This window comes from Bufo gargarizans, chromosome 2 (assembly GCF_014858855.1).
Source record: "Bufo gargarizans isolate SCDJY-AF-19 chromosome 2, ASM1485885v1, whole genome shotgun sequence".
Classification (NCBI taxonomy): domain Eukaryota; kingdom Metazoa; phylum Chordata; class Amphibia; order Anura; family Bufonidae; genus Bufo; species Bufo gargarizans.
Genome location: NC_058081.1, coordinates 611,867,842 through 611,894,249, shown reverse-complemented (window position 1 = coordinate 611,894,249; position 26,408 = coordinate 611,867,842). Strand labels below are relative to the sequence as shown.

At 42.9% G+C, this 26,408-nt stretch overlaps 1 protein-coding gene across 3 annotated transcripts in view; it reads right to left on the bottom strand.

The window, feature by feature from the left end:
* The window catches only part of NMNAT1 (nicotinamide nucleotide adenylyltransferase 1), a 52,553-nt gene that overhangs the window by 16,078 nt on the left and 10,067 nt on the right, over nucleotides 1–26,408 (bottom strand). Inside the window, exons 1-3 of one of the 3 annotated variants that reach the window (XM_044282042.1) lie at nucleotides 13,167–13,291; nucleotides 7,504–7,732; nucleotides 3,416–3,589 (exon numbers count right to left, since the gene is read on the bottom strand). In XM_044282042.1, the coding sequence (XP_044137977.1) occupies nucleotides 3,416–3,589; nucleotides 7,504–7,681 (352 nt within the window). In that variant the 5' untranslated portion in view covers nucleotides 7,682–7,732; nucleotides 13,167–13,291. Of the gene's footprint in view, nucleotides 1–3,415; nucleotides 3,590–7,503; nucleotides 7,733–13,166; nucleotides 13,292–26,408 lie in introns of those variants that run through there. The other 2 variants (XM_044282041.1, XM_044282043.1) reach the window with 2 other exon arrangements.

Here is a 26,408-nt window from a genome sequence, read left to right as displayed (position 1 = left end):
AATTATTTTTGGAGCTATTACTATGTATTATAGAAGTTATAGAAATATTTGGTAAATTTGGTATTTTTTTTTATAAATAAAAATGATTTTTTTTTACTTCATTTTACCAGTGTCATGAAGTACAATATGTGACGAAAAAACAATCTCAGAATGGCCTGGATAAGTCAAAGCGTTTTAAAGTTATCACCACTTAAAGTAACACTGGTCAGATTTGCAAAAAATGGCCTGACCCTTAAAGGGGTTCTGCACTTTCATTTAACTGATGATCTATCCTCTGGATAGATCATCAGCTTCTGATCGGCGGGGGTCCGACACACGGGACCCCCGCCAATCAGCTGCGGCCTTCTCACTGTTTACCGCCAGCCCACTGACGTCACGACTAGTATCAACTAGTATGGGCGCGGCTAAACTCAATTCAAGTGAACAGAGCTTAGCCCCACCCACGCTAGTAGATATTAGTCGTGACGTCAGTGGGCCGGCGGACCGGCGGTAAACAGTGCGAAGGCTGCGGCGCTGCTGGATCACCGCTGCCTTCTCAAACAGCTGATCGGCGGGGGTCCCGGGTGTCGGACCCCCGTCGATCAGAAGCTGATGGTCTATCCAGAGGCTAGATCATCAGTTAAATGAAAGTGCAGAACCCCTTTAAAGGGAACCTGTCACCGGGATTTTGTGTATAGAGCTGAGAACATGGGCTGCTAGATGGCCGCTAGAACATCCGCAATACCAAGTCCCCATAGCTCTGTGTGCTTTTATTGTGTAAAAAAAAAAAAAAAAAATTTGATACATATGCAAATTAACCTAAGATGAGTCCTGTCCCCGGCTCATCTCAAATACAGGACTCATCTCAGGTTAATTTGCATATGTATAATATGTGTCAAATCGTGTTGTTTTTTTACACAATAAAAGCACACAGAGCTATGGGGACTGGGTATCGCGGATGTGCTAGTGACCATCTAGCAACCCATGTTCTCAGCTCTATACACAAAATCCCGGTGACAGGTTCCCTTTAAGGTGAAATAAGACTGTGTCCTAAAGGGGTTAAAGGGGTTGTCCGGGCTTTTTAATATTGATGACCTATCCTCAGGATAAGTCAATATCAGATCAGCAGGAGTCCGACACCTGGCACCACCACCGATCAGCTGTACGGGGAGACATCCTGTATTATATTCCAGAGCTGCACTCACTATTCTGCGGGTGGAGTCGCTGTGTAAACACATTACATTACTTTTTTTATAAATTCTTTATTTATAAGTTTCAAGAGTATAATAAAGCTTGTAACATGTTAAATCACATATCACAAAATGGCACAGTCGAAACCAGTCCGACATACTAACATGAGTAACATATTGATATTCTGACAATAGAATCTGAATATACATAGCATATGATAACCATGATAGCGACCAAACAAAATAATAAAGAACATGGCAGACATAAGAAAAACTACTCTCTAAAAGTAGCTAATCGCGAGGTATTCTTATCAAGATACCAATAACAGCAATAAGACTGACAAAAGGAAAAGACACATCACATAAGGGGGGGGGGGGAACACATTACATTACTTATCCTATGCTGATCTTGAGTTACAGCCTGTAGTAAAGAGTGAGGCTCTAGAGTACAAAACAGGTTGTAAATCAAGTTCAGTACAGGATAAGTAAAGTAATATACTTATGTACACAGTGACACCGCCTGCAGAATAGTGAGTGCAGCTCTAGAGTATATTACAGGATGTAACAGGATCAGTACAGGATAAGGGCTGTAATGTATGTACACAGTAACTTCACCAGCAGAATAGGGAGTGCAGCTCTGGAGTATAACACAGGATGTAACTTAGGATCAGTGCAGGATAAGTAATGTTATGTATGTACACAGTTTCTTATTCACATACACCAAAAACAAAAAGGACTCTGTTGAGAACTTTCAAAATACATATGGAGGGATATTTGACAGGAGGTAGAGGTATGTGACATGCTGTCACCATATACAGTCAAAAGGTGGGGGATATAGTTATATCCTTCTATGAGTGGTATATAGTAGTCTAGTATAATTCCTGACTAATTTATTAGACGTGCCTTCTGGCATTGAATTGTAAACTCAATTGTCTGCTGGTGTCTGCTGGCACCATGCAGTTTAGACTGTTTAAACTATCACTCACTCGGTGAGCAGATCGATATGTCGATACTACCCCTGTCATATAAGCTTGTGCGCACTGCGTCTGCAGATCGCCGTACTACAGCTCAAAATATCCCTGCCATAATCTTTAAAATATTGTGAGACGCAGCTCCCCCGGCATGTTTCACCGCTCAAGGCGGCGTCTTCAGGGGAATGGAGCTACATATCCCTCCATATGTATTTTTAAAGGGAACCTGTCACCGGGATTTTGGGTATAGAGCTGAGGACATGGGTTGCTAGATGGCCGCTAGCACATCCGCAATACCCAGTCCCCATAGCTCTGTGTGCTTTTATTGTGTAAAAAAACCGATTTGATACATATGCAAATTAACCTGAGATGAGTCCTGTCCCTGACTCATCTCACGTACAGGACTCATCTCAGGTTAATTTGCATATGTATCAAATCTTTTTTTTATACACAATAAAAGCACACAGAGCTATGGGAACTGGGTATTGTGGATGTGCTAGCGGCCCTCTAGCAACCCATGTCCTTAGCTTTATACACAAAATCCTGGTGACAGGTTCCCTTTAAAGTTCTCAACAGAGTCCTTTTTGTTTTTGGTGTATGTGAATAAGAAATAAAAGTTATGTTTTAATAAAAAGACCACAAACAGGAATTTATAGTCTTTGGACTATTAAATCATATTTATCGACCTCCTGGGTCCAGTGGGTTATTCTGAAATAAAAGTATGTACACAGTGACTCCACCTGCAGAATAGTAAGTGCAGCTCTAGAGTATATTACAGGATGTAACTTAGGATCAGTACAGGATAAGGAATATAACGTATTTACACAGTAACTTCACCAGCAGAATAGTGAGTGCAGCTCTGGAGTATAACACAGGATGTAACTCAGGATCAGTACAGGATAAGTAATGTCTGTACACAGTGACTGCACCAGCAGAATAGTGAGTGCAGCTTTGGAGTATAACACAGGATGTAACTAAGGATCAGTACAGGATAAGTAATGTCTGTACACAGTGACTGCACCAGCAGAATAGTGAGTGCAGCTCTGGAGTATAATACAGGATGTAACTTAGGATCAATACAAGATAAGTATTTTATTTCCAAAGTGACCACACTTAAATCTATATGCAAAATGAAATTCTAAAAGCTGGTGTATAGTCAGCCCCTCCATTTTAGAGACTGTGCAGGGCTCAGTGTCCCCTTACAGATAACATCTTCTTACATGTCTGAATGATTGTGCAATATACAAAGAACCAGTGCTGCATGTATTACTTTACCTGTCCCATGCAGGTAGTCACGTGCCAATTCAAACAGTCGCAGGTGCATCATAGTGATAGGGTTAAAAGAGCCCGTAGCCAGGAGGACAACCTCCACCGGCTCATCTGACTTCTCCATCTCTTCTGCCGAAAACCAGGATGTAAAGTGGATGGGATTAGGTTTTCTTAAGCAATCTATAGAGGAAGAAGCCAAAACGAGAAGACTGAGCTGAGTCATAGGCTGTGAAATGTCATAGATGTATTTTATATATGTACAGTATATCACTGGAATCAGCTCCAATATACCATAAAGACATCCAGATCATCATGCAAACAGAAGGATGAGTGTCACATCTACTCAGAAGCACAACAAGCTGCTTACCTTTGCAGCTGTATCATCGCCGACTCCTGCCGGGTTTTCCTTTTTCTTCCAGTATCCCCTGATTGGCCACTGTCAGTGTCATTAGATTTGATACCCCAAAGCAGTGTATGCCACTGACACTGAGGACCACCAACCTGACAATTCTCTGACATAGGGTGGTGAAATGAACCCACAGTGGCCGAGCAAAGGAGGCTAGAGGAAAAGTGGTGCAGGAGTCAAATGTATACCGCCAGTTGAGCTTCTGTAAGAACCTGGCAGGTCCTCTTTAAACTGGTAACAGTAATTTAAAAGGGTTGTCCAGGTGTTTAAAGGGGTATTCAGGTTATATGATGTTATACCCTATCCACGTGTTAAAAGGGTACTGATCTGAGAGCAAAGTGGCTGAGTGGCCAGAAGCACCATGGTGTAGGGAAATTCTGTGAAGGAGCCACAGGGCTTTTTTCTTTTGCTGCAAGCAATCCAATCTGACAGTCGGACCACCACAGTAAGTGATGGCAAGTAAGAAACCAGCTCTTCATACAGAACTTGTAATGGTAGACACACTTTTATCACTTTTTCAAAAAAGTATAAATAAATAAATGAAATATTTAAAGGGCATCTGTCAGCAGATTTGTCCCTATGACACTGACTGACCTGTTACATGTGCTCTTGGCAGCTGAAGGCATCTGTATAGGTCCCATGTTCATATGTGCCCGCATTACTGAAATAAATTATGTTTGCATATGTGCAAATGAGCCTCTAGGAGCAGTAGGGGGCGTTACTGTTACACCTAGAGGCTCTGCTCTCTCTGCGACTGCCATGCCCTCTGCACTTTGATTAACAGGGCCAGGCAGTAAAAATATCATCACGCCTGGCCCCATTAAAGTGGCGAGAGCGTGGCAGTTGCAGAGACAGTGGAGCCTCTAGGTGTAATGACAACGCCCCCGTTGCTCCTAGAGGCTCATTTGCATATATTAAAACAGACTTTTTCTCAGCAATGCGGGCACATATGAACATGGGACCAACATGGATGCCTTCAGCTGCCAAGTGAACACGTGACAGGTCAGCCAGTGTCATAGGGACAAATCTGCTGATAGATGCCCTTTAAGAACTTTTTTGTTTTAGGGAGAATTTGTTTCTTAAATGTCACATTATGAGGAATGTGACCATAGTGGCAGAGAAAGGGTTACCTGTGCTCATGGCGTAACATGGGTGCTGTAATATAGCCTGCTCAGTATTGTTACACCATTTACTGTACTAAGTAACCACACTGACCCTGCATACAACACATCGGATTGAGAAATGGGAATGAGGTTAGAGGTAAGAAAGTAACTTGAAGGCTGCCAATATTGTGCAATTATTTCATTACAGCAGAAGGATTGGGCAAGCAACAAAAACACAAAGAATCACACGCATGATAAATAAATAAAAATAAATAAAATTGAAAGCTCGCTGGTAAAAGATACCCCAGACAACCCCTTTAACATGGTATATAGCTGTGTATGGAGGTTGCAGTTTTTGCTTCCACACAAAGACCAGTCATTGGGCTATCATCCTCAGGCAATTCCTTTTTTGTTAGAAGGATCCCCAATGACATGCTGATCACAGCTTGTTTCACTGCTCGGAATCCAGCGATCATCTATGATCTGTAGAGTAACTAGTGGTCAATTTCCCTACAGCACCACCACAGGGGAAATAAGGAATTACACAATTCCTATTGAACTGAATAGGCAGCCCATGTAATGCACAGATATGTTGGATCCTCCAGAGTGAGAGCTCTTGTTAATAGTCGAGGGTCCTTAAGTCCCATTCTATGGTCTATAATAAGTTCACTGCAAAGTATGTACAGAACAGTAAACCAAAGGATTTGTGGACTCGTGTGACTCTTTATGTAGACTTCGTCTGGGACAATTTTTTTATGATTGCATTCTACTCATTTGGGGCCAAAAATCTTTTTTTTCAATTGGTCTTTATTAAAAATATTGAGTCGTTTTGTCACAAAGGGTTAACTGTTTTTCTAGCTGTGTGCATCCTACTTACACTTTTGTGCCCTCATCTAATAACCCTTATCTTTAAATTACTAAAAGCCCTATTACACAGGCAGATTATTGTTAACATAACCGCTAACAACCGTTCATATGAGCGCTCAGTAGTGATCATGTGGCAATCTAATACTGCCACCGATTACCAATAAACGAGCAAGTGCTCGTTGGTCAGGATATGTTTTTAGGCTACTTTCACACTAGCGTTCGATCAGATCCGTTCTGAACGGATCCGATCATATTAATGCAGACGGAGGCTCCGTTCAGTACGGATCCGTCTGCATTAATAACTTAGAAAAATTTCTAAGTCCGAAAGTAGCCTGAGCGGATCCGTTCAGACTTTCAATGTAAAGTCAATGGGGGACGGATCCGCTTGAAGATTGAGCCATATGGTGTCATCTTCAAGCGGATCCGTTCCCATTGACTTACATTGTAAGTCTGGACGGATCCGCACGGCCAGGCGGACAGCTGAACGCTGCAAGCAGCGTTCAGCTGTCCGCCTGGCCGTGCGGAGGCGAGCGGAGCGGAGGCTGAACGCCGCCAGACTGATGCAGTCTGAGCGGATACGCATCCATTCAGACTGCATCAGGGCTGGACGGAAGCGTTCTGCTCCGCTCGTGAGCTCCTTTAAACGGAGCTCACGAGCGGACAGCAGAACGCTAGTGTGAAAGTAGCCTTAACATGTTCAAAAATCCTGGTTTGCTGGCAGCAGATCACACAGTGTAATAGGTGCTCTGTTGCCGGCAAACAATAAGACAGTATAGGGACGAGCATTGGCAATCGCTCGTCCCTATACCGAGGGGGAGATCACTGCATGTAATAGCAGCAGTCTCCTCTTCTAGAGAGATGGCGATTGACGGGAGGAAACGCTTCCCTTCCGACAATCGTCTCCTCCATCTCCTCTTATTTAAGCCAAATTCTTATCAGTAGGATAGGGATTGAGCTTTGATGAGTGTTTATAGGGTCTGAGAGCAGAGATAAGGAGTCCGTCTGCTCCCTGCCTGATGGAGCAGAAAGAAAATTCAGCTCTGTACAGAGAAAAAGGACTTCATATTTTTAATAAAGACCAATTGAAAAAATGATTTTTTAGCTAATAATGAGTACAACGCACTAATTAAAAAATAAATGCCCCCAAAAGTTGTACATAGCCTTTAAACTGTGAAATACAAGCCATGTTTTTTTCAAACAAAAACAAGTGTTAAAAAATATTGGGGGACATTTATCAATGCTCTTACACCACAATTGTGGCGTAAAAAAAGTCGCAATATTCTGGTGCACGGCATCTGTGCACCATAATTTGCGATTTTTTGAGCTCCTTGGCACTTTTCTGAAGTGCTGAGGAAAAGGGGCGTGGCTTCGCGCCGCCAAAGAAGTTCTAGATAAAGTCTACACCAGCTTTGGCCTCTTAACAAATCAGTCGCAGTGCAGGGAGATCAAGTCTTGATATATCTCCCTCATTGTGTATAGTATTGCATCTCATCCCCATTCACTTCAAAAGAGCAGAGCTGCAATACCACACACAGCCTGTGGACAAGGGTGGCTTTGTTTTAGAAGAAATCCTGGACAATCCTTTTAAAACTTTTGGATTGTGACTGCAGTGATATTGAATGATGAGAACAACTATCTGTTCTGTGGTCATTTGATCAGACAATGGCCAAAAATGAAAATGACAGAAATAAAAATAAATACAATAACATAAAACTCACCCTGTGCCCACTGTGAGCTCCTTATGGTGGTGCCACCCTGAGGCAGTATTACCAAGCCCCTGATCAGTGTTTGCTTGTGGTTACTATACCACCATGTGCAGACATTACTGGGGTCCCTGTGCCTGCACTTGGAGAGTCTGAGGCATAGGGTTAAAGCTATTCTGGATAATCCCAACATAAGAACCTGGGAGGATGGATGACACCAAATCCAGGGTGCTATGGCCTATCACTGATAAAATAAAGAGAAGAAAACGGCAAATGATAAAAGAAAGATACAAATCAATAAACGCAAATAAAATAAAACAAAAGCAGTGTCTAAAATAACAGACCAATGAAAGGGGAAAGCAAAAGTACAGAAAGTAACCAGACTATAATGCAAATAACATGAGTTACAGCATGTATTACACTGCAGAGCTGCAATCACTATTCTGCTAGTTGCTACTGGAAACAGCAAGCACGTTGAAAGACACACTTTAAAAGCTTATCTAAGCCTCTGTAAGACAACAAACATTAGGGCATTTTAAGAAGGCTTCTTAGCTGAAATCTTTATAAGTCAATGTTCAGCTCTTTAAATAGGCCTTGAGACATGATAAATAAGCCAGCACCTCATCTGCAGACAGCTGTTTTGTGATGACTACCCCTCATCAGTGCAGAGAGTACTGGCTCTGCATTAGAGGCAGAGCTTGTTAAGAGCTCATTTGCATCCCTTTCTTCCCAGAATTCCAGAGGAGCATGTATGGCCTATAAGTCTCGTCACACCGCCGAAGGCGCTCTCTCCCCAAGGAGAGAGAGTACCCCCCAAATCATGACTTTGGCGTCTCGCCCAGTTAAGCCAGTACTCTCTGCTCTGCACTGATGAGGGGCAAACACCCCGAAACAGCAGTCTGCAGATGAGATGCTGGCTTATTTAATATCCGAGTCATGTCTCAAGGCCTATTTTAAGAGAGCTGAACATTGACTTATAGGATAGCTGCCTTACATCTGGTGGCATGAGAGGCAGAGCTTGTTAAGAGCCCATTTGCATCCCTTTCTTCCCAGCTAAGAAGCCAGCAGAATGGCGATTACAGCTCTGAAGTATAATACAGGTTGTAACTCTGAATCAGTACAAGGTAAGTAATTTCCAAATATATGATGTAAATCTCTATGAATGTGTTACTATGACGGGATGTTCATACGTTGGTGCTATATAACTAGTAAATATTATAGTGTGTGAAAAGCACTGCATTGTTATTCCTCATATTTAGTGTTGAGCGAGCATGCACGGCCGAACTGCTGTTCGGCTAGAGCATCGCTATGCTCGGCACATCAGAGTGCTCGGCCGGGTGCTCCAGTACAATTTAATATAATGAAAGTGAATGGGAGACCCGAGCATCAAACCAGGCACCCCCTGCTCGGAAGAGAAGAGGGTTTCTGGTTCACAAAAAACCCCATCAAAATGGTGTGGAAACAGCATTAAGAGGATAGCTGGATGCATCTTGGACTCCTATTATCTACGACATACAATAGACAGCCACACAAGGGCTATATGCCAAAAGTCACGTATGTGCAAGCCATCAATCTATCCATGAGACAGACAGGCTGAGTCAGCATACCTTACAATGGCAGCCTTGTGCACTGAGACATTCCAAACCAGCTCTCATATGACAGAGCCAGTAAGCCTCAAAGTTACTTCAGATCTGTTAGATGGCTTGGATGGACCTGCACACCTAGATCAATATCATCAGAGAAACAAAAAGTTTTCTGATTGTCCTGACATAATATTTAATAACCTTTCTATACAGTTTTGTCATGTAAAAACTAAATTTGCATTGACATGGGCATATCGGAAAGACATGCAAATGAGCAGAATGTGCCTTGTTTTTCAGCTGAAAAACCATTTGCATGGAAAATTTGCGATCTACACTACTCATGAACAGCGCCATCTATTGGTTTCATAGTCTTATGACAAGAGTAATAGTATTGTCATAAGACTATGAAACCAATAGATGGCACTGTTCATGAACATGGAAACAAAATACGTTTGTGTGCATGAGCCCTTATGCAGAGATTACTTTATACTTTGAACTATGTCATTACATGTTAGAATTGTGCATACTACAATTCAGACACATTTGGTGTCAGTATATACTGTGCTTTTTTGCATGCCATTTAAAATAATACAAATTATAATTTTTTTTACCTTTGCAATGATTACCATATACTTTGAAATGTGCCATTATTCACTACAATTCTATATTCCATATGCGATGATTTAAATACACTTGGTGTCAGTATACACCTCTAGTATTATATTCACTATATTCAAAATAACACACACCAACCATAGTATTAGGCCTCATGCACACGACCGTATGTATTTTGCGGCCCTGCAAAAAATACAGATGACGTCCGTGTGTATTCCGTATTTTGCGGAACAGCTGGCCCCTGATAGAACAGTACTATCGTCTGTAATGTGGACAATAATAGGACATGCTCTATTTTTTTGCAGAACTGAATGACCAACATACGGAAACGGAATGCACACAGTGTAACTTCAGTTTGTTTTTGCAGACGCATTGAAATGAATGGTTCCATATACGATCTGCAAAAAACACGGACAGACACGGAAAGAATATACGTTTGTGTGCATGAGGCATTATACATAGATCACTATACTTTGAACTGTACCATTACATGTTGAAGTCACACACACACACACAAACTTTCTGCTCTTTTCAAGCACTATGGGGCACATTCATTAAAGACCGACGTTTTAGACACTGGTCTTAATAAAGCCCCTGCGCTGGCGGTGGATCCACCGAAGTTATGAAGAAGAAGTACCGGCCTCTCCATAACTTCGGCGCATCCAGCACCAGCTCTAAACGTAAGACAGCTTCCGAGCGGTCTTACATTTACACAATTTTTATGCCTAAAACATGCGTAGAAAATGTTGAATGAGACGGGCCTGCCGGGGCAAAGTCGCAGATAGCGCTACTAACCACTGCGCCTGAATTACACCTAATTTAGGTGTATTTCAGCTTAGTAAATGACCCCTATGTATTTCCTTCTTGAAATCAACATTTCGAAATTTAGTTATGTTTTATTATCTACTGCATTTCCTGAAATCTGCCTGTGGATGATACTAAAATAAAGGACGACCAATGGAAAGTTATGAAGCAAAAATCACTCCCATCATCGTGAATAAATAACCAGTGTGCCAACAGTAAAGAGGTGGATTCTCCCAACGTCATTAATGGAGATGCTTTCCAATTGGACAGTTCTCCAGCCATACGGCTGAGTGAAATAAATTTATTGTGAAAACTATCACAACCCTGCAAATCTCCCCATCTATGGCCCCATTTCACTGGCCTTTAGTAAATGCAATACCCGCCTATGTCCACCAGGGGGCTCTGAATACAAAAGGCCTCACAGTCTGAACAATGGCCCCACAGTGCAGCTGGCAGATTCCCACACATCACATAGCTCGGCTGAATACTTTTGTTTGCATCCAGCCAAAGCAGAGAGATGTTACTCCTTGCCAGGACCCTCTCCTCCCCCTCTCAAAGATGCCATGCTGCCTGGTACCACTATCATCTCTTAGCCGCAATCGCCATGCTCCTGTGGGTGGCTCAGTCTCTGGCTATCACGGTGATGGTCTGTGTAATAGTCACTAACTGGTTAGTAGTCAAGAGCACAGAGTTTTTAAAGGGTGTGATCCGCAAACTCTGGTAAACAAGGCCTGGAGTCAACTGTGAAGAACTAACTCCCTCTACATTTACATCCCAACTGCATCCTGAGAACAAGCACAGCGTTACACGGCCTGGCTAAGAAGAGCACAAAGGAGTGCTATCACAAAGATGCCAAAGTGCAGAGGAGACTGGGGAAGTTGTTGTCTGCCTAGTACTGGTCTGTACAGGTGAGTACAGGATGACACTGGATATGTTTAATCAAATGTCTCCTAATGGTCCTTGTGAAATTCTGTAACTTTCTAATATAATTTGAGCCCATTTTGAACATCTCTGCTTGTTGGCAGTGAATGAAAACATTTTTCTTTACATCCAGAGGATTTGTAACAACTATATATAGTTTAGACAATCCTATACGCATTTTGGACTCCAGACTGATACTGATATTTGGCTATGTTCGCATTTTGTTTTCATTACATAGCAAATTCTGCTTCTAAATAGAAGTGTGGACCTGCCACGTACTCCGGCATCCAGAGAACAAGCACATCTGTGGGGTGCACACCTGGAACACAGATCTAGCTTACGCGTTTCATACCTAAAACGACTTCTTAATCAAGGCTATTGATACTGTGGGTACATGGACGATTTAAAGGGGGTTCAATGGGCTTTATTGTATGTGAACAGTAAGACTCACTCTGTAAGGAACACATCTGCAGAGGCAGAGTTCGGTTTCAAGTTTTAAAGTGGTTTTCCAGTTAAAAAACGAGTTATTCAACAAAGTCCTGCGCGACTTTATGAATAAGTAACATCGGCTCATCGGAGCCCATACATTCTAATACTGTATAGAGATGAATCTCCGTACAGTATTACTCCGAAGTTTTGACCAAAACGACTTCGGACGAAGCATCTGAAGCTCGCTTCGCTCAACACTAGATGATGACTCTATGGCTAAATCTGCATATGTTACATGTGGATTCTGTGGCGGATTTGCGCAGATTTCACCCTATGGACTACAAAGGGTAAAATTCTCAGTGGAAATCCGCAACATAAATTGCCATGCTGTGGCTCTGAAATCCGCATCACAGGTCAATTTACGCTTCATATTGTTTTTGCAGTTTGTGGATTCGATTTTTTTTATGTAATCCACTTTTCTCGTACTGTAAAACGCTGTGGATTTGCTGCACGCAAATCTGGGATGACAAATTTGCAGCTTTGAAGGGTCAAAATTTTTTTTGATATGTCATAAAGATATATGTTAAAAGTTTAGATCGGTGGGGGTCTGAGTGCTGAGACCCCCACCAATCACTAGAACAAGGAGAGAGAAGCGCTTGTATATCGCACTCTCTCCTCACTGCAGAGGACGGATCAAGACGGACCCCTACACCTCCATTGAGCCTGTCTAGCAATTGCTGGGGGGGCTCAGCACTCAGACCCTCATCGATCAAAACTTTTTAAAAAAAAAAATGTTATTAAAGAAATTCAAAAGTGTACAGACTTTCTGATAGTGCAAATAAATAAAAGTATCGATCAAAACTTTTAATATGTCTCTATGACACAGGTTTTTTGAAAACTCAGTGACCCATTAAGTCCTGTATGGAGGTACCCTGAATGCTACGGTTTACCACAGACTACGCCGACTGCATTGTAAAATGGTAAAATATGCAGATTTAAAATCCACATTGCAGGCCAAATGATGGGCAAGAGGTTTTTTTTAAACTGCTTTTTAAAGTCTTCGCTACTTATTACTGTGTTAAATCTCCCACACGCAAGATCACAGCTGGGCAATGGAGCGTCAGAAGCAGAACCTGCTATATGTAAGTTAGGGCTCATGTCCATTTTTTTGCATATGTGGAACAATTCACTTCAATGGGGCTACAAAACAAGCCTAAATGAGTCAGTGTGCATTCAGTGTCCGTATGGTCGTTATGCAAGAAACAGAACATGTCCTATTATTCTCTGCATTAAAGGGGTATTCCCATCAACAGTTTTCATACTTGCCTGCGGTGAGCGCGACGTTCACTTCCTGGATTCGGCTGGGCGGGCTCAGTCAGCTTGATTGACGTCTTCAACGCTCGCGCCGCCGCGCATGCGCCAATGGTGACTTATTCCTGGCCTGTATAGTACAGAGCCGGCGTGCGCGTTCGCTGGCTCTGTACTATACTGGCCAGGAAGAAGTCATCATGGGGCATGCGCAGCGGCGTGCGTGTTCAGGACATTGCGTGGCCCGGTCGGGAGAAAATCTTCAGTCTTCTGTGCAAGCGCGGCCACGGGATTAGACAGGCGAGAGGTGGCCGTAACCAGGGGAGACCAAAGACAACAATCAGGTAAGAGGGGACCACAAAAAAGGTGGGAGTTGGGTAATAATATGTATTTACCAAAATGATTACTGTCAAATCATTAACAATGATCAGTGTGATGGGAATACCCCTTTAAGGACAAGGATAGGACTGTTCTATTAGGTGCCGACCATTCTGTTCCGCAAAATGCAGACAGCATCCGTGTTTTGCGGAACGCAAAACATCAAACAATCATGTGCACGATCCCTTATGTAGTAAAGTGATTGCTGTGCACAGAGGTTTTTCTGGAAAAGCTGTGTTACAACCTAAAAGGCTGCATTCAGAGATAACACTAGGTTTTCACCCAAACACCCAACCACAACAACAAATCTGATTAAATAGATCTTTATGCAGCACTACCAGGGCAATGTCACAATATATCACTAAACAGATTTAGTATTCAGGAGTTTGGGAAAGCTGGGTGACAAACAGTGATGGATAAACCTCCGGCACTCCAGCTGTGGTGAAACTACGACTACCAGCATGCTCCATAGAGTTCTGAGAACAGCCAAGCAAGTGTACATCTTGGGAGTTGTAGTTTTACCACAGCGGGAGTGCCGGAGTTATGGTAACTGATATCATAAGGGATGTCAGCTTTCTGTAGCTACCAGCTAATTAAATGGAACAACTTAGAAGAAGGGGTTGATGGTGGGAAAGTCACTGCAGAATTGTACTAGAACCATGGGCGATTAAGAACCCGAAATTGAACTAGAACAACCGCTGATTAAGAACCCGACAAGAGTCATGGGGTCCAATGGGAGAAGGGCAGTATTATAGATGACACAGTAAGGAACGAGCAGGGAGCCGAGGTACATTATTCATGGGCAGGAGATCAGGTGACGGGCAGGATGTTCCACTACTTTCTAAGTCACTCCTTCTACCACCTCAGCTGCTGGTTACCCCGAACCCACAAACCCAGGCTGTGAGTCCGAGCCATATTTACTACATCAGCAGCATCTACTGCAGAGCACGATTATTACCAATCTCGCTTGTTTTCTCTCTTTCCTATAGGCTGGTGGCGGTGGCATTCTTAGGGGTCGCCCTGATCGTGCCTCAGGTGTATACACTTTTCAGGTCTGTATAATTATTTTTAATTTAGGGGGGGAGTGTAATTTTGCCAAAAAGAATATTTTTTATGCCCATCTTAGTAACTATAGCATAAATGCATTAAGGTAACAATGCAAAGTAAAAATATATTTTATATTACAATGTGACAGCTCTATAGCTAGTATATAATAATATCTCCCAACTGTTACACTGTCATATATGCCATAGCGCTCATCGAATATGGGAGGGGTCTTACCTGTCCTCCTAGCATGACTTGTGGTCCTATATAATCTTGAGATGATCGACCCTACGGCCTGTCCCATAGCTCTATCTCCTGCTCACAGCATCCTCCATGATAAACCTAAGTGCTACATACTACAAGGTATAAAACCTTCATAAAGATGATGCAGTAAATAGGAAGGCAGCACTATAACACATAGGATAAGCTCTACATTATCTCCACCATGGTACCCCATCCCAGGTTCCATGATTGGTGCAAGTCTTTAGAATAGGCATAAGACATATATTATAAATTTGTATCCCTTTTTGGTTGGAGCCAAAGGACTGATCCCCTTAAAGGGGTTATCCATTTTAGTTAAGCTCTTTGTTAAAAGGATACCACAATAATAAGCTGTATGTAGGCAGATGTCCAGCTTCTGGGACTAACTCTGGTCAGCCAACATTGGTAGGAGAATTCTTTATGAATAGGTTATGATAATTAGAAATTGTCAAACCACCTTAGTGGTCCTACTGCTCCTAAGTTGACATACTACATGACTATGGGGGCTACTGCAGTCACTAGTTATATTACTAACTTTCATACCTCCTGACCTGGCCTGGCCTTTACAATGATTTGGGTTCTTTTTCCAATGCAACGAAACAGATAACAATATCTATGATTTGCTCCACAGGCCAAGCTCTTCTCGTTTTTGTGGCCAACCACTTCTCAACAACCTGATCTGCAACATCATCTTCAGCCTGTTCACAGCAGGTGAGGTTCGTCTACATCATTAGCATGGCTCATATCAGCAGACTGGGAACTGGCCATGTAAATGTGCTAGTTCATCGGGTTATCCTGTCATTCATGCAGGCACCACCGATCCTGGCTTCTGGACAGCAGATGACAGCGTGCTGTCTAAACAAATAGCAATAGCGATCCCTTGTCCTCATACAGTGAAGGACATCGCTGCATGTAAATGCAGCGGTCTTCTAAACTGAACGATCAGCCGACTGTCGGTAAGGCTTCCATCCCGACAATCGGCTGCTCAGTCGGCCTGTGTAAATGCAGCTTTAGAGTGGCCCTGAAAAGTGGCCCCATGTTGTAGGTGGATCCAAAGTGACAAAAGGCAAGACCAACACAAGCAGGCAGAGCTAACACTAGCAAGGGGGTCAGCAATACCATATTGTGGCACAAAATACTGCACCAGCAGAGCCACATACCTCAGTGCAGCACAAAATAATGCCCCAGCAGCACAAAATACCTCCCTAGGTGCTTCTCTTTGTGGGCCAGCTTTAGCTGCCATGTCCTGTTCTCCTACTCCAGTTGCCTCGGGATAACAATACAATTGGAGTCAGGAGGGCACCTACAGCCTCCTGTCAGGTATATAGGTGCTTGAAACTCCCAGGTTTAATTACGTCTAGCAGTGTCAGACCATAACTTAAATGGCTGGCAAGCTCAGACGGCCCCTTGGGCATCAGTCCACCGGAAAGTTTCCCAGTAGGGTCTATGGCCACCCCTGTACATATGAGAAGGTTACAAGAAAGAAAAAAAAAAAAAAAAAAAAAGAGAAAGAAAGAAAGAAAGAAAGAGAGAGAAAGAATAGAGCAACATACAGGACACAGCCTGATAGTTCACCAGCCTACCTGTCTTAGGCCCTTTAAAACTTAACCTTTATTTGATTGCATTAAATGAAAACAAAAGTAACTAAATATGTTAAAACTTTATTGCAGAGTCATCAGGGGACAACAGATATTAGAACCCAAAGAATAACTTAAAGCCACACATAAAAGTGCAAGAATTACATCTTTATTAGTCAATATAAAAGACAATGACAACAACAATAAAATGCAAGGACTGTTGGAATGTAGAAAAGACGACCCCCCCCCCCCCCCCCCCCAAACAAAAGGAGAATGGTCATAAACTGATAAATAAGTATGCAGCCGCAAGATAAAAGTATTATATAAATCCAGAGGATAATTGCATGTGGCCAAAGTGATCTTTGTGGCCAAATTGGTGAACCCACCCTATGTGTTAGATATGAACCTATTTGAGAACAACCTAACCATTGCCATCATTGAAATATTCAAATTAAATGTAGGGACACGGCGCACAACCGCTTAACTTATATACACTAAGGTAAGGGGGTACTGTTTGAGGTCAAATTAAATCAGAGGGTTTACCTTATTTTCTTTGTTTTCTTTCCAAGTCCTCGTCGCGATTATTAGTGGGTCCGCTTTAGGAGTAATTAAAGTTTTTTTTGTTATTTTTATTATTCAGCGGGCTTCAGAGGTCTCCGCTGTTAATAGACAAAGTTCTTTTACAGTTTTTTTTTTTTTTTTTTTTAAGAAAAAAAAAAAATGTGAAAAAAAAAACTCTAAAAGAACTTTGTCTATTAATAGCGGAGACCTCTGAAGCCCGCTGAATAAGAAAAATAACAAAAAAACTTAAATTACTCCTAAAGCGGACCCACTAATAATCACGAGGAGGACTTAGAAAGAAAACAAAGAAAATAAGGTAAACCCTCTGATTTAATTTGACCTCAAACAGTACCCCCTTACTTTAGTGTATAGAAGTTAAGCGGATGTGTGCGGTGTCCCTACATTTAATTTGAAGTTGTTTTCTGTTCACAATCCCAGCGGAGGTACGGAGCTGTCTGGGACACTGCTGCATTAGTGTAACGAAGTAGCGCCGATGGATTGTGGCGTTGCCACACAGTAAATAGTATCATTGAAATATTACTTGTTACGTGAGAAGCAAAATTATGAGAATGGCAGAATACAAGAAGTAATGTAACTGGGAGTGTTAGAACCAGGGACTCCCTTTACACCTGACCAAAATCAACAAGTGGCACAATACACACAATAAAGTACAGACCAGTTTGGGGAGAGCCAAAAGCCGGCGGGGCGTGTTTTACTGTGTCCTAAACCCTGCCTCTTAATTTGTACCAATTAAGTTCTAATTACCCAATAGGCGTCCCCGTATTAAAATCACAGAGCGCCAAATGAAGGTGCCGATATCGCGAGAATAGAGCCGCAAAGAACATGCATACTGACGGCGCAGATATCGCGAGATTCCAGCATGAGAGCCCGCGGTAGTGTCTCGTGATCTGACACATGACCACAACTCAAATCACCCGCTACACCTACTATATAATTTGTAGATAGCGCGAGATTGCACCGTGAGATCACGTGACTGTCACATGATCCGACAACTCGAATCACCAACTCCACCTACCATGTAATTTGTATATGCTCAAAGAGGCGTGGATCACCACGCCTCTTATAAAAAAGAAGGGATTGGCTTACAAGACACCAAGGATTCAATAAATAAACCCACAGTATTGGCACCCATTATTGCATTATTATTTATTCTTTATTGATTTTTTTATTTTATATATTTCTCATTATCTACTATCACTTGTGGTCATATTTATGCATTCTAAATATGTATTTAAATATACACACTGTGGGGGATTAGCTCTTTTCCGGGGGTTGCAACCACACACTTCTTCACAGACACCAGGATTTAGGCTACTTTCACACTTGCGGCAGTGTGATCCGGCGGGCAGTTCCGTCGTCGGAACTGGCCGCCGGATCCGCCGATCTGCTGCTGCCTGAAAGCATTTGTGAGACGGATCCGGATGCGGATCCGTCTCACAAATGCATTGCAAGGACGGATCCGTCTCTCCGCTTGTCATGCGGACCGACGGATCCGTCTTGTAAATTTTTCGCATTTTTACCGATTTGCGCATGCGCATGCCGGAACGACGGATCCGGCATTCCGGTATTCTGAATGCCGGATCCGGCGCTAATACATTCCTATGGGAAAAAATGCCGGATCCGGCGTTCAGGCATGTCTTCAGTTTTTTTCGCCGGAGAAAAAACCGTAGCATGCTACGGTTTTCTCTTTTGCCTGATCAGTCAAAACGACTGAACTGAAGACATCCTGATGCAAACTGAACGGATTACTCTCCATTCAGAATGCATGGGGATATGCCTGATCAGTTCTTTTCCGGTATAGAGCCCCTGTGACGGAACTCTATGCCGGAAAAGAAAAACGCTAGTGTGAAAGTACCCTTAGGGGCCATACTGTGGCACACGGCAAAAAGAAAAGAAAAGAAAAAAAAAAAACACACAAAGCCAAAATAAAATACCTTGCCCGTCAGGGCCCTATTTAAACATATAGGTTTCCCTGACTCATCTAAAGCGTTCCACAGTTCACACCCGTGAGGAGATGCGGCTTTTCCAGCCCAACCTCCAGGCTGCTCCCACACCAGTGTCTCTTGTGGGATAGTGGTCTCTCAGCCCTCCCGGCTCAGACCACACAGAGCCGCTCCAGCCTTCTGTGTGCAAGCCCCCACCCCCTCTCACTCTGAGGACTCCTTTATCCCCAGGTGATCACTGCCCCGGGTCATGCTTCAGACCTGGCGATTCTGAGGGAAGACACAGCAAATCCTGCCATATATCTCCCCTAACAACCATGAGGCCTGTCACTGCCTCACAACACACTTATTATATGTAACTCCTGTGGATTTTATATGCTGTATATGTATTTATATATATATATATGGGTTTGCTTTTTTATATTTTTGCACTGCCACTTTAATTTTTATTAATCCCTGGTATGTTATTAAGTATCCAATGATGGTTGCTGTTTTGTTTACATGGCCTGCAATAATGGGCGCCAATACGGTGGGTTTATTTATTAAATCCTTGGTGTCTTATAAGCATTTATATAATACATTTATCTTGCGGCTGCATACTTATTTATCAGTTTATGACCATTCTCCTTTTGTTTGGGGGAAGGGGGTCTTCTGTTCTACATTCCAACACTCCTTGCATTTTATTGTTGTTATCATTGTCTTTTATATTGACTAATAAAGATGTAATTCTTGCACTTTTATATGTGGCTTTAAATTATTTTTGGGGTTCTAGGTATGATCCCACACATGTTATGCTACTTTTTGTATCTATGGATGTTTGACATGCCAATCCTGCTAACGTCTGCAGTCCCCTGATAACGCTGATAGCATAGCCAAACAAGTCTGAAGGGCAGTAGCTTATTAATTGCTATCTTAATAGCACTATTGTTGCACACTCAACTAGGGCTCTGGTGCCAAGTTTTTAGATAGAATTAATGTGCGAGATAGAGCTGGGTAGTGAAGTGAACAAGTAGGAGCCTCTGACCTCCTGAATTATAGACAGTGAGGCTATCAAACAAGTTGCCTCTAACTCAGACACCATTATGATGTAGGTGCAATAAGGTTTTAACTAGAGATGAGCGAACTTCTGTTTTAAGTTCGGCGTCTAAAGTTCGGGTTAGGATTAGCGGAGAATCCCGATCTGGAACCGGATATGGATTCCGACTTCCGTTGTGGTCCGTGGTAGCGGAATCAATAATCGGCCATTATTGATTCCGCTACCACGGACCACAACGGAAGTCGGAATCCATATCCGGTTCCAGATCGGGATTCTCCGCTAATCCTAACCCGAACTTTAGACGCCGAACTTAAAACAGAAGTTCGCTCATCTCTAGTTTTAACACATTTACTTTCACACTGCGTTTTTCTTTTCCGGCACTGAGTTCCGTCACAGGGGCTCTATACTGTAAAAGAACTGATCAGTTTTATCCCCATGCATTCTGAATGGAGAGCAATCCGTTCAGGATGCATCAGGATGTCTTCAGTTCAGTCTTTTTTGACTGTTCAGGACGGAGATAATACCGCAGCATGCTACAGTTTTATCTCCGGCCAAAAAACTGAACACTTGCCTGAATTCCATAGGAATATATTAGTGCCGCAATGCCGGATCCGTCCTTCCGGTCTGCGCATGCATAGACCTTTAAAAATGGGAAAAAAAATTAATACCGGATCCGTTTTGCCGGATGACACTGGAAAAACGGATCTGGTATTGCAATGCATTTTTCTGACTAATCAGGATCCTGATCAGTCTGAAAAATGCCTGATCAGTCAGAAAAAAAAACGACCTGCGTTTGCATACAGTATGCAGAACTGCCTGCCGGAATCAAACAACGCAAGTGTGAAAGTACCCTTAGGGTACTTTCACACTAGCGGCAGGACGGATCTGACAGGCTATTCACCCTATCGGATCCGTCCTACCGCTATTTCGCCGCGCCGCCGCTCCGTCCGTATTGACTATAATAGGGCCGGAGCTCCGGCGCAGCACGGCAGTGCGCGGTGAGAGGCAGTCGGACTAAAAAGTCGGACATGCAGTACTTTTAGTCCGGCGGCCTCTCGCTGTGCTGCGCCGGAGATCCGCCCCTTTCCCCATTATAGTCAATGGGGGACGGAGTGACGGTCCGGAGAAATAGGGGCAGGCCAGATCCAACAGGGTGAACAGCCTGTCGGATCCGTCCTGCCACTAGTGTGAAAGTATCAAGATAAATCGGTCAGCACTCGCTCTGACACGCCTTAAGGGACCAGGACCAGTTTCCACATGTAATGAAGTGAAGGATCCCAGCAGATGTGACTTGATGCTCATTAGAATTTTATTGCAAGATAACAAAATGTCCCATATTCTAGGACCCGTTTCGGCTAAGGTAGCCTTTTTCAACAGGCTATTGAAAAAGGCTACCTTAGCCGAAACGCGTCCTAGAATATGGGACATTCTGTTATCTTGCAATAAAATTCTAATGAGCATCAAGTCACGTCTGCTGGGATCCTTTACTTCACTAGTGTGAAATTAGCCTTAGTTAGGGTACTTTCACACTAGCGTTTTTTCCGGCACAGAGTTCCGTCCTAGGGGCTCTATACCGGAAAAGAACTGATCAGTTTTATCCCCATGCATTCTAAATGGAGAGCAATCCGTTCAGGATGCATCAGGATGTCTTCAGTTCAGTCTTTTTGACTGTTCAGGACGGAGATAATACCGCAGCATGCTGCAGTTTTATCTCCGACCAAAAATCCAGAACACTTGGCGGAATGCCGGATCCGTCATTTTTTTCCCATAAGAATGTATTAGTGCCAGATTTGGCGATCAAAATACCACAATGCCGAATCAGTCCTGCGCATGCGCAGACCGAAAAAGATTTGAGAAAAAATAAATGCCGGATACGTTTTAACGGATGACACCGGAAAGACGGATCCGGCATTTCAATGCATTTGTAAGACTGATCAGGATCCTGATCAGTCTTACAAATGCCATCAGTTGGCATATGTTATGACAGATCCGGTGACGGAACTGCCTGCTGGATTCCTCTGCCGCAAGTGTGAAAATACCCTTACCTCTGTTTCAGTTTCATTAAATACAATCAAAGGTTAAGTTTTAAAGGACCTAATAAAAGTAGGCTGGCGAACTACCAGGATGTGTCCTGTATGTTGTTCTAATACAGTGATGGCTAACCTTGGCACTCCAGCTGTGGTAAAACTACAACTCCCAAGATGCCCCCCTTGCTTGGATGCTCTCAGAACTCTGTAGAAATAAATGGAGCATGCTGGGAGTCGTAGTTTCACCACAGCTGGAGTGCCAAGGTTAGCCATCACTGTTCTAATATATATATATCTTTGAGATTATAAGACAGAAGGATAATCTCACTGAACCATGGACAATTACTTATCATGAGGCTGAACAGTCAGACCAAAAAGTCTATGAGGCACACCTGAATTCTTCGGATCCCTTTCGAGCTACTTTGGTCATTTGGCTCCCAACATTTCCAGTCTAGGAGAAAATGGTGAGACAATACAACCATGGGCAGCAGCTTGGTTGTAAGGTGGGTGTCAGAGCCTGATCTGTGATGGGCCACTGAAGATGATCCCAATGTGTCACTCCTTGTTCTGGTACAGGGCTGCTGACTACAATGGTGAGTTTTGGAGGAAAAACTGCTACCCTGCACTAAGTCTACCTTCTATTGCAGCGTTTGCACTCATCCTCATTCTCGTGGAGCCGTTGCCATGCTGGCTGAAGTCACTTTTTCACACTTTTGGGGTGGCCTCCTTCATTGAGGGGATCTGCACTGTCTTGATGACGTCACTGGCAGCAGAATGTGTAAGTTCTCACGATGCTGATCAGAACTCAGGAATCATTACATGGAGATGAACCATTAGTCAAGGTTTAACCTTTACAGAACTAAATCTATAAGGAAATCGTCTTATATTCGGGGAAGGTTTCCATCCATAGGAGCCCAGCATTCATAATATTCAGTAATGGGCTCCAGTGCTATGAAACAGCTTGAAGCTTCTGGGCTCAATATAAAATGATCCCTGCCCTAACTAACATGTGGCAGTTTTCTGCCTAATTATCCATAGTATTTAGCCTACCACTATATTGCTGGACACCATTTTTGCCATTCTAGGTAAGGTGAATGACAAACAGTGTGGGACCTTTTATAGCAGCAATAATAGTTATCATCCAACCTTTCCAAAAACCTGTAACGTAGAGACAGCTGAACTGAATTTGACAGACTATAAAGCTGGAGTCTTCCTTCTTCTGCAGGCCATAAGCACACCAGCGCTGTACCACCTGTCTGTGGTGCTGTCCACCATCAGTGTCCTATCCACAGGTATGTACACACCTACCACTATATACACCCACACACTGACATCATGATACATGATATTCCTGTAGCATGTGTTATCCCTCCCAACTCCACAGCCCACCTGCTATAAAGCTTCAGTCATACATTAACTGGGATTTTGGCTATCATTTATGGTTGCCGTTATGGGGGCTTCGATTGCTGCTTCATGTCATTATTATTGGCATCTTGACACTTAGGCCCCTTTCATACAGGTGAGTATTCCGCGCGCGGATGCGAAGCGCGAGTTGAACACATTGCACCCGCACTGAATACCGACCCATTCATTTCTATGGGGCTGTTCACATGAGCGGTGATTTTCACGCATCACTTGTGCGTTGTGTGAAACCCGCAGCATGCTCTATTTTGTGTTTTTTTTCACGTAACGCAGGCCCCATAGAAATGAATGGGGTTGCGTGAAAATCGCAAGCATCCGCAAGCAAGTGCGGATGCGGTGCGATTTTCACGCACGGTTGCTAGGAGACGATCAGGATGGAGACCCGATCATTATTATTTTCCCTTATAACATGGTTATAAGGGAAAATAATAGCATTCTGAATACAGAATGCATAGTAAAATAGCGCTGGAGGGGTTAAAAATAAATAAATAATAATCTCACCTTAATCCACTTGATCGTGCCGCCGGCATCTCTTCTGTCTTCTTTCTTTGTTGTGTGCAGAAACAGGACCTGTGGTGATGTCACTCTTTTGCAGCCTAGGTGCGCAAAGGGACCCAAATTCCATTGAGTACCTTTTAGGAGGGCATTTTTAGGCATTTGGATTCCAGACTTCTTCTTACGCTTTAGGGCCCCTAAAATGCCAGGGCAGTATAAATACCCCACATGTAACCCCATTTTGGAAAGAAGACACCCCAAGGTATTCCGTGAGGGGCATGGCGAGTTCATAGAAGATTTATTTATTTTTTGGCACAAGTTAGCGGAAATAGATTTTTTTTTTTTTTTTCTCACAAAGTCTCCCTTTCCGCTAACTTGTGACAAAAAGTTCAATCTTTCATGGACTCTTTCATATGCCCCTCAGCGATTACCTTGGGGTGTCTACTTTCCGAAATAGGGTCATTTGTGGGGTGTGTTTACTGTTCTGGCATTTTGGGCGGGGCTAAATTGTGAGCAACCCTGTAAAGCCTAAAGGTACTCGTTGGACTTTCAGCCCCTTTACGCACCTAGGCTGCAAAAAAGTATCACACATGTGGTATCGCCGTACTCAGAATAAGTAGGGCAATGTGTTTTGGGGTGTATTTTTACATATACCCATGCTGGGTGAGAGAAATATCTCTGTAAAATGACAACTTTTCCCTCTTTTTTTTTTTTTTATACAAAGGGAAAAGTTGTCTTTTACAGAGATATTTCTCACACACAGTATGGGTATATGTAAAAATACACCCCAAAACACATTGCCCTACTTCTCCTGAGTACGGCGATACCACATGTGTGACACTTTTTTGCAGCCTAGGTGCGCAAAGGGGCCCAAATTCCTTTTAGGAGGACATTTTTAGACATTTGGATTCCAGACTTCTTCTCACACATTAGGGCCCCTAAAATGCCAGGGCAGTATAAATACCCCACAAGTGACCCCATTTTGGAAAGAATACACCCCAAGGTACTCTGTGAGGGGCATGGAGAGTTCCTAGAATTTAATTTTTTTTGGCACACGTTAGCGGAAAATGATTATTATTTTTTTTCTCTTACAAAGTCTCACATTCCACTAACTTGTGACCAAAAATTTAATTTTACATGAACTCGCCATGCCCCTCACGAAATACTTTGGGGTGTCTTCTTTCCAAAATGGGGTCACATGTGGGGTATTTATACTGCCCTGGCATTTTAGGGGCCCTAAAGCGTGAGAAGAAGTCTTGAATATAAATGTCTAAAAATGTTTACGCATTTGGATTCCGTGAGGGGTATGGTGAGTTCATGTGAGATTTTATTTTTTTGTCACAAGTTGGATAAAGTGGAATATGAGACTTTGTAAGAAAAAAAAAAATAATAATAATAATAATAATAAATTTCCGCTAACTTGTGCCAAAAAAAAAACTTCTATGAACTCGCCATGCCCCTCAAAAGTGATCTTTATAGCGCCGCAGCGATTTTACGGTGTTTGGCAGTGATCAGAAAAAAAAAGATTCGGTCACTGCAGTGGGGCAGACTGAACGCAAGTGTGCGCACAAGATCAGGCCTGATCGGGCAAACACTGCGTTTTTTGTAGAGCCTATAGAACATGACCTATTCTTGTCAGCAATTGCGGACAAGAAAAGGCATTTCCTATATAGTTCTGGCAATGTGCGGAAAGCACATTGCCGATGTCCGTCTTTTGCAGATCTGCGGTGTCCGTGTTTTGCAGATCCGCAAAACACTTACGGATGTCTGAATGGAGCCTTGCAGGGGGGTGATCAATGACAGGGGGGTGATCAGGGGTTAATAAGGGACAGGGGGGGGGGGGTGTAGTGTAGTGCTACTTATTACAGAGCTGCCTGTGTCCTCTGGTGGTCGATCCAAACAAAAGGGACCACCAGAGGACCAGGTAGCAGGTATATCAGACGCTGTTAACAAAACAGAGTCTGATATACCTTTCAAGGGTTAAAAAAATAAATTACAAAAAAAAAAAATCGCATCTACAGCCTGCAAGCGAATGATCGCCGCTGGCAGGCTGTAGCTCAACTGGTTTACCTTCCGATCCTGTGAACGCGCGATCCTGTATCCACGCGTTCACAGGAAATCTCGCCTCTTGCGAGATGACGCGCCGGCGCGTCAACGAGGAATAACCCGACCGCCCGCAGGACGCATCCCTGTGTTAGGCGGGAGGGAGGGGGTTAATACAGAGTGTGTATGACTTTTGATCAATTTTTTGTAAATTTTTTTGGAAGGTGAAGCAATAAAAAATTTTTTTAAAACACACTCATTTTGGATTTTTTGTTTTTCCGTTACAGCGTTCACCATATAGGATACGTTTATATTTTAATAGTGCAGGCGTTTTGGGACATAGAAATGCCTAACACATTTATTTAGAATTTTTATATATTATTTTTTTTTTTACTTTTTCTTTAGATCACCCTAGGTGGCCATAACAAGCAATCATTTGCTTCTCCAATACA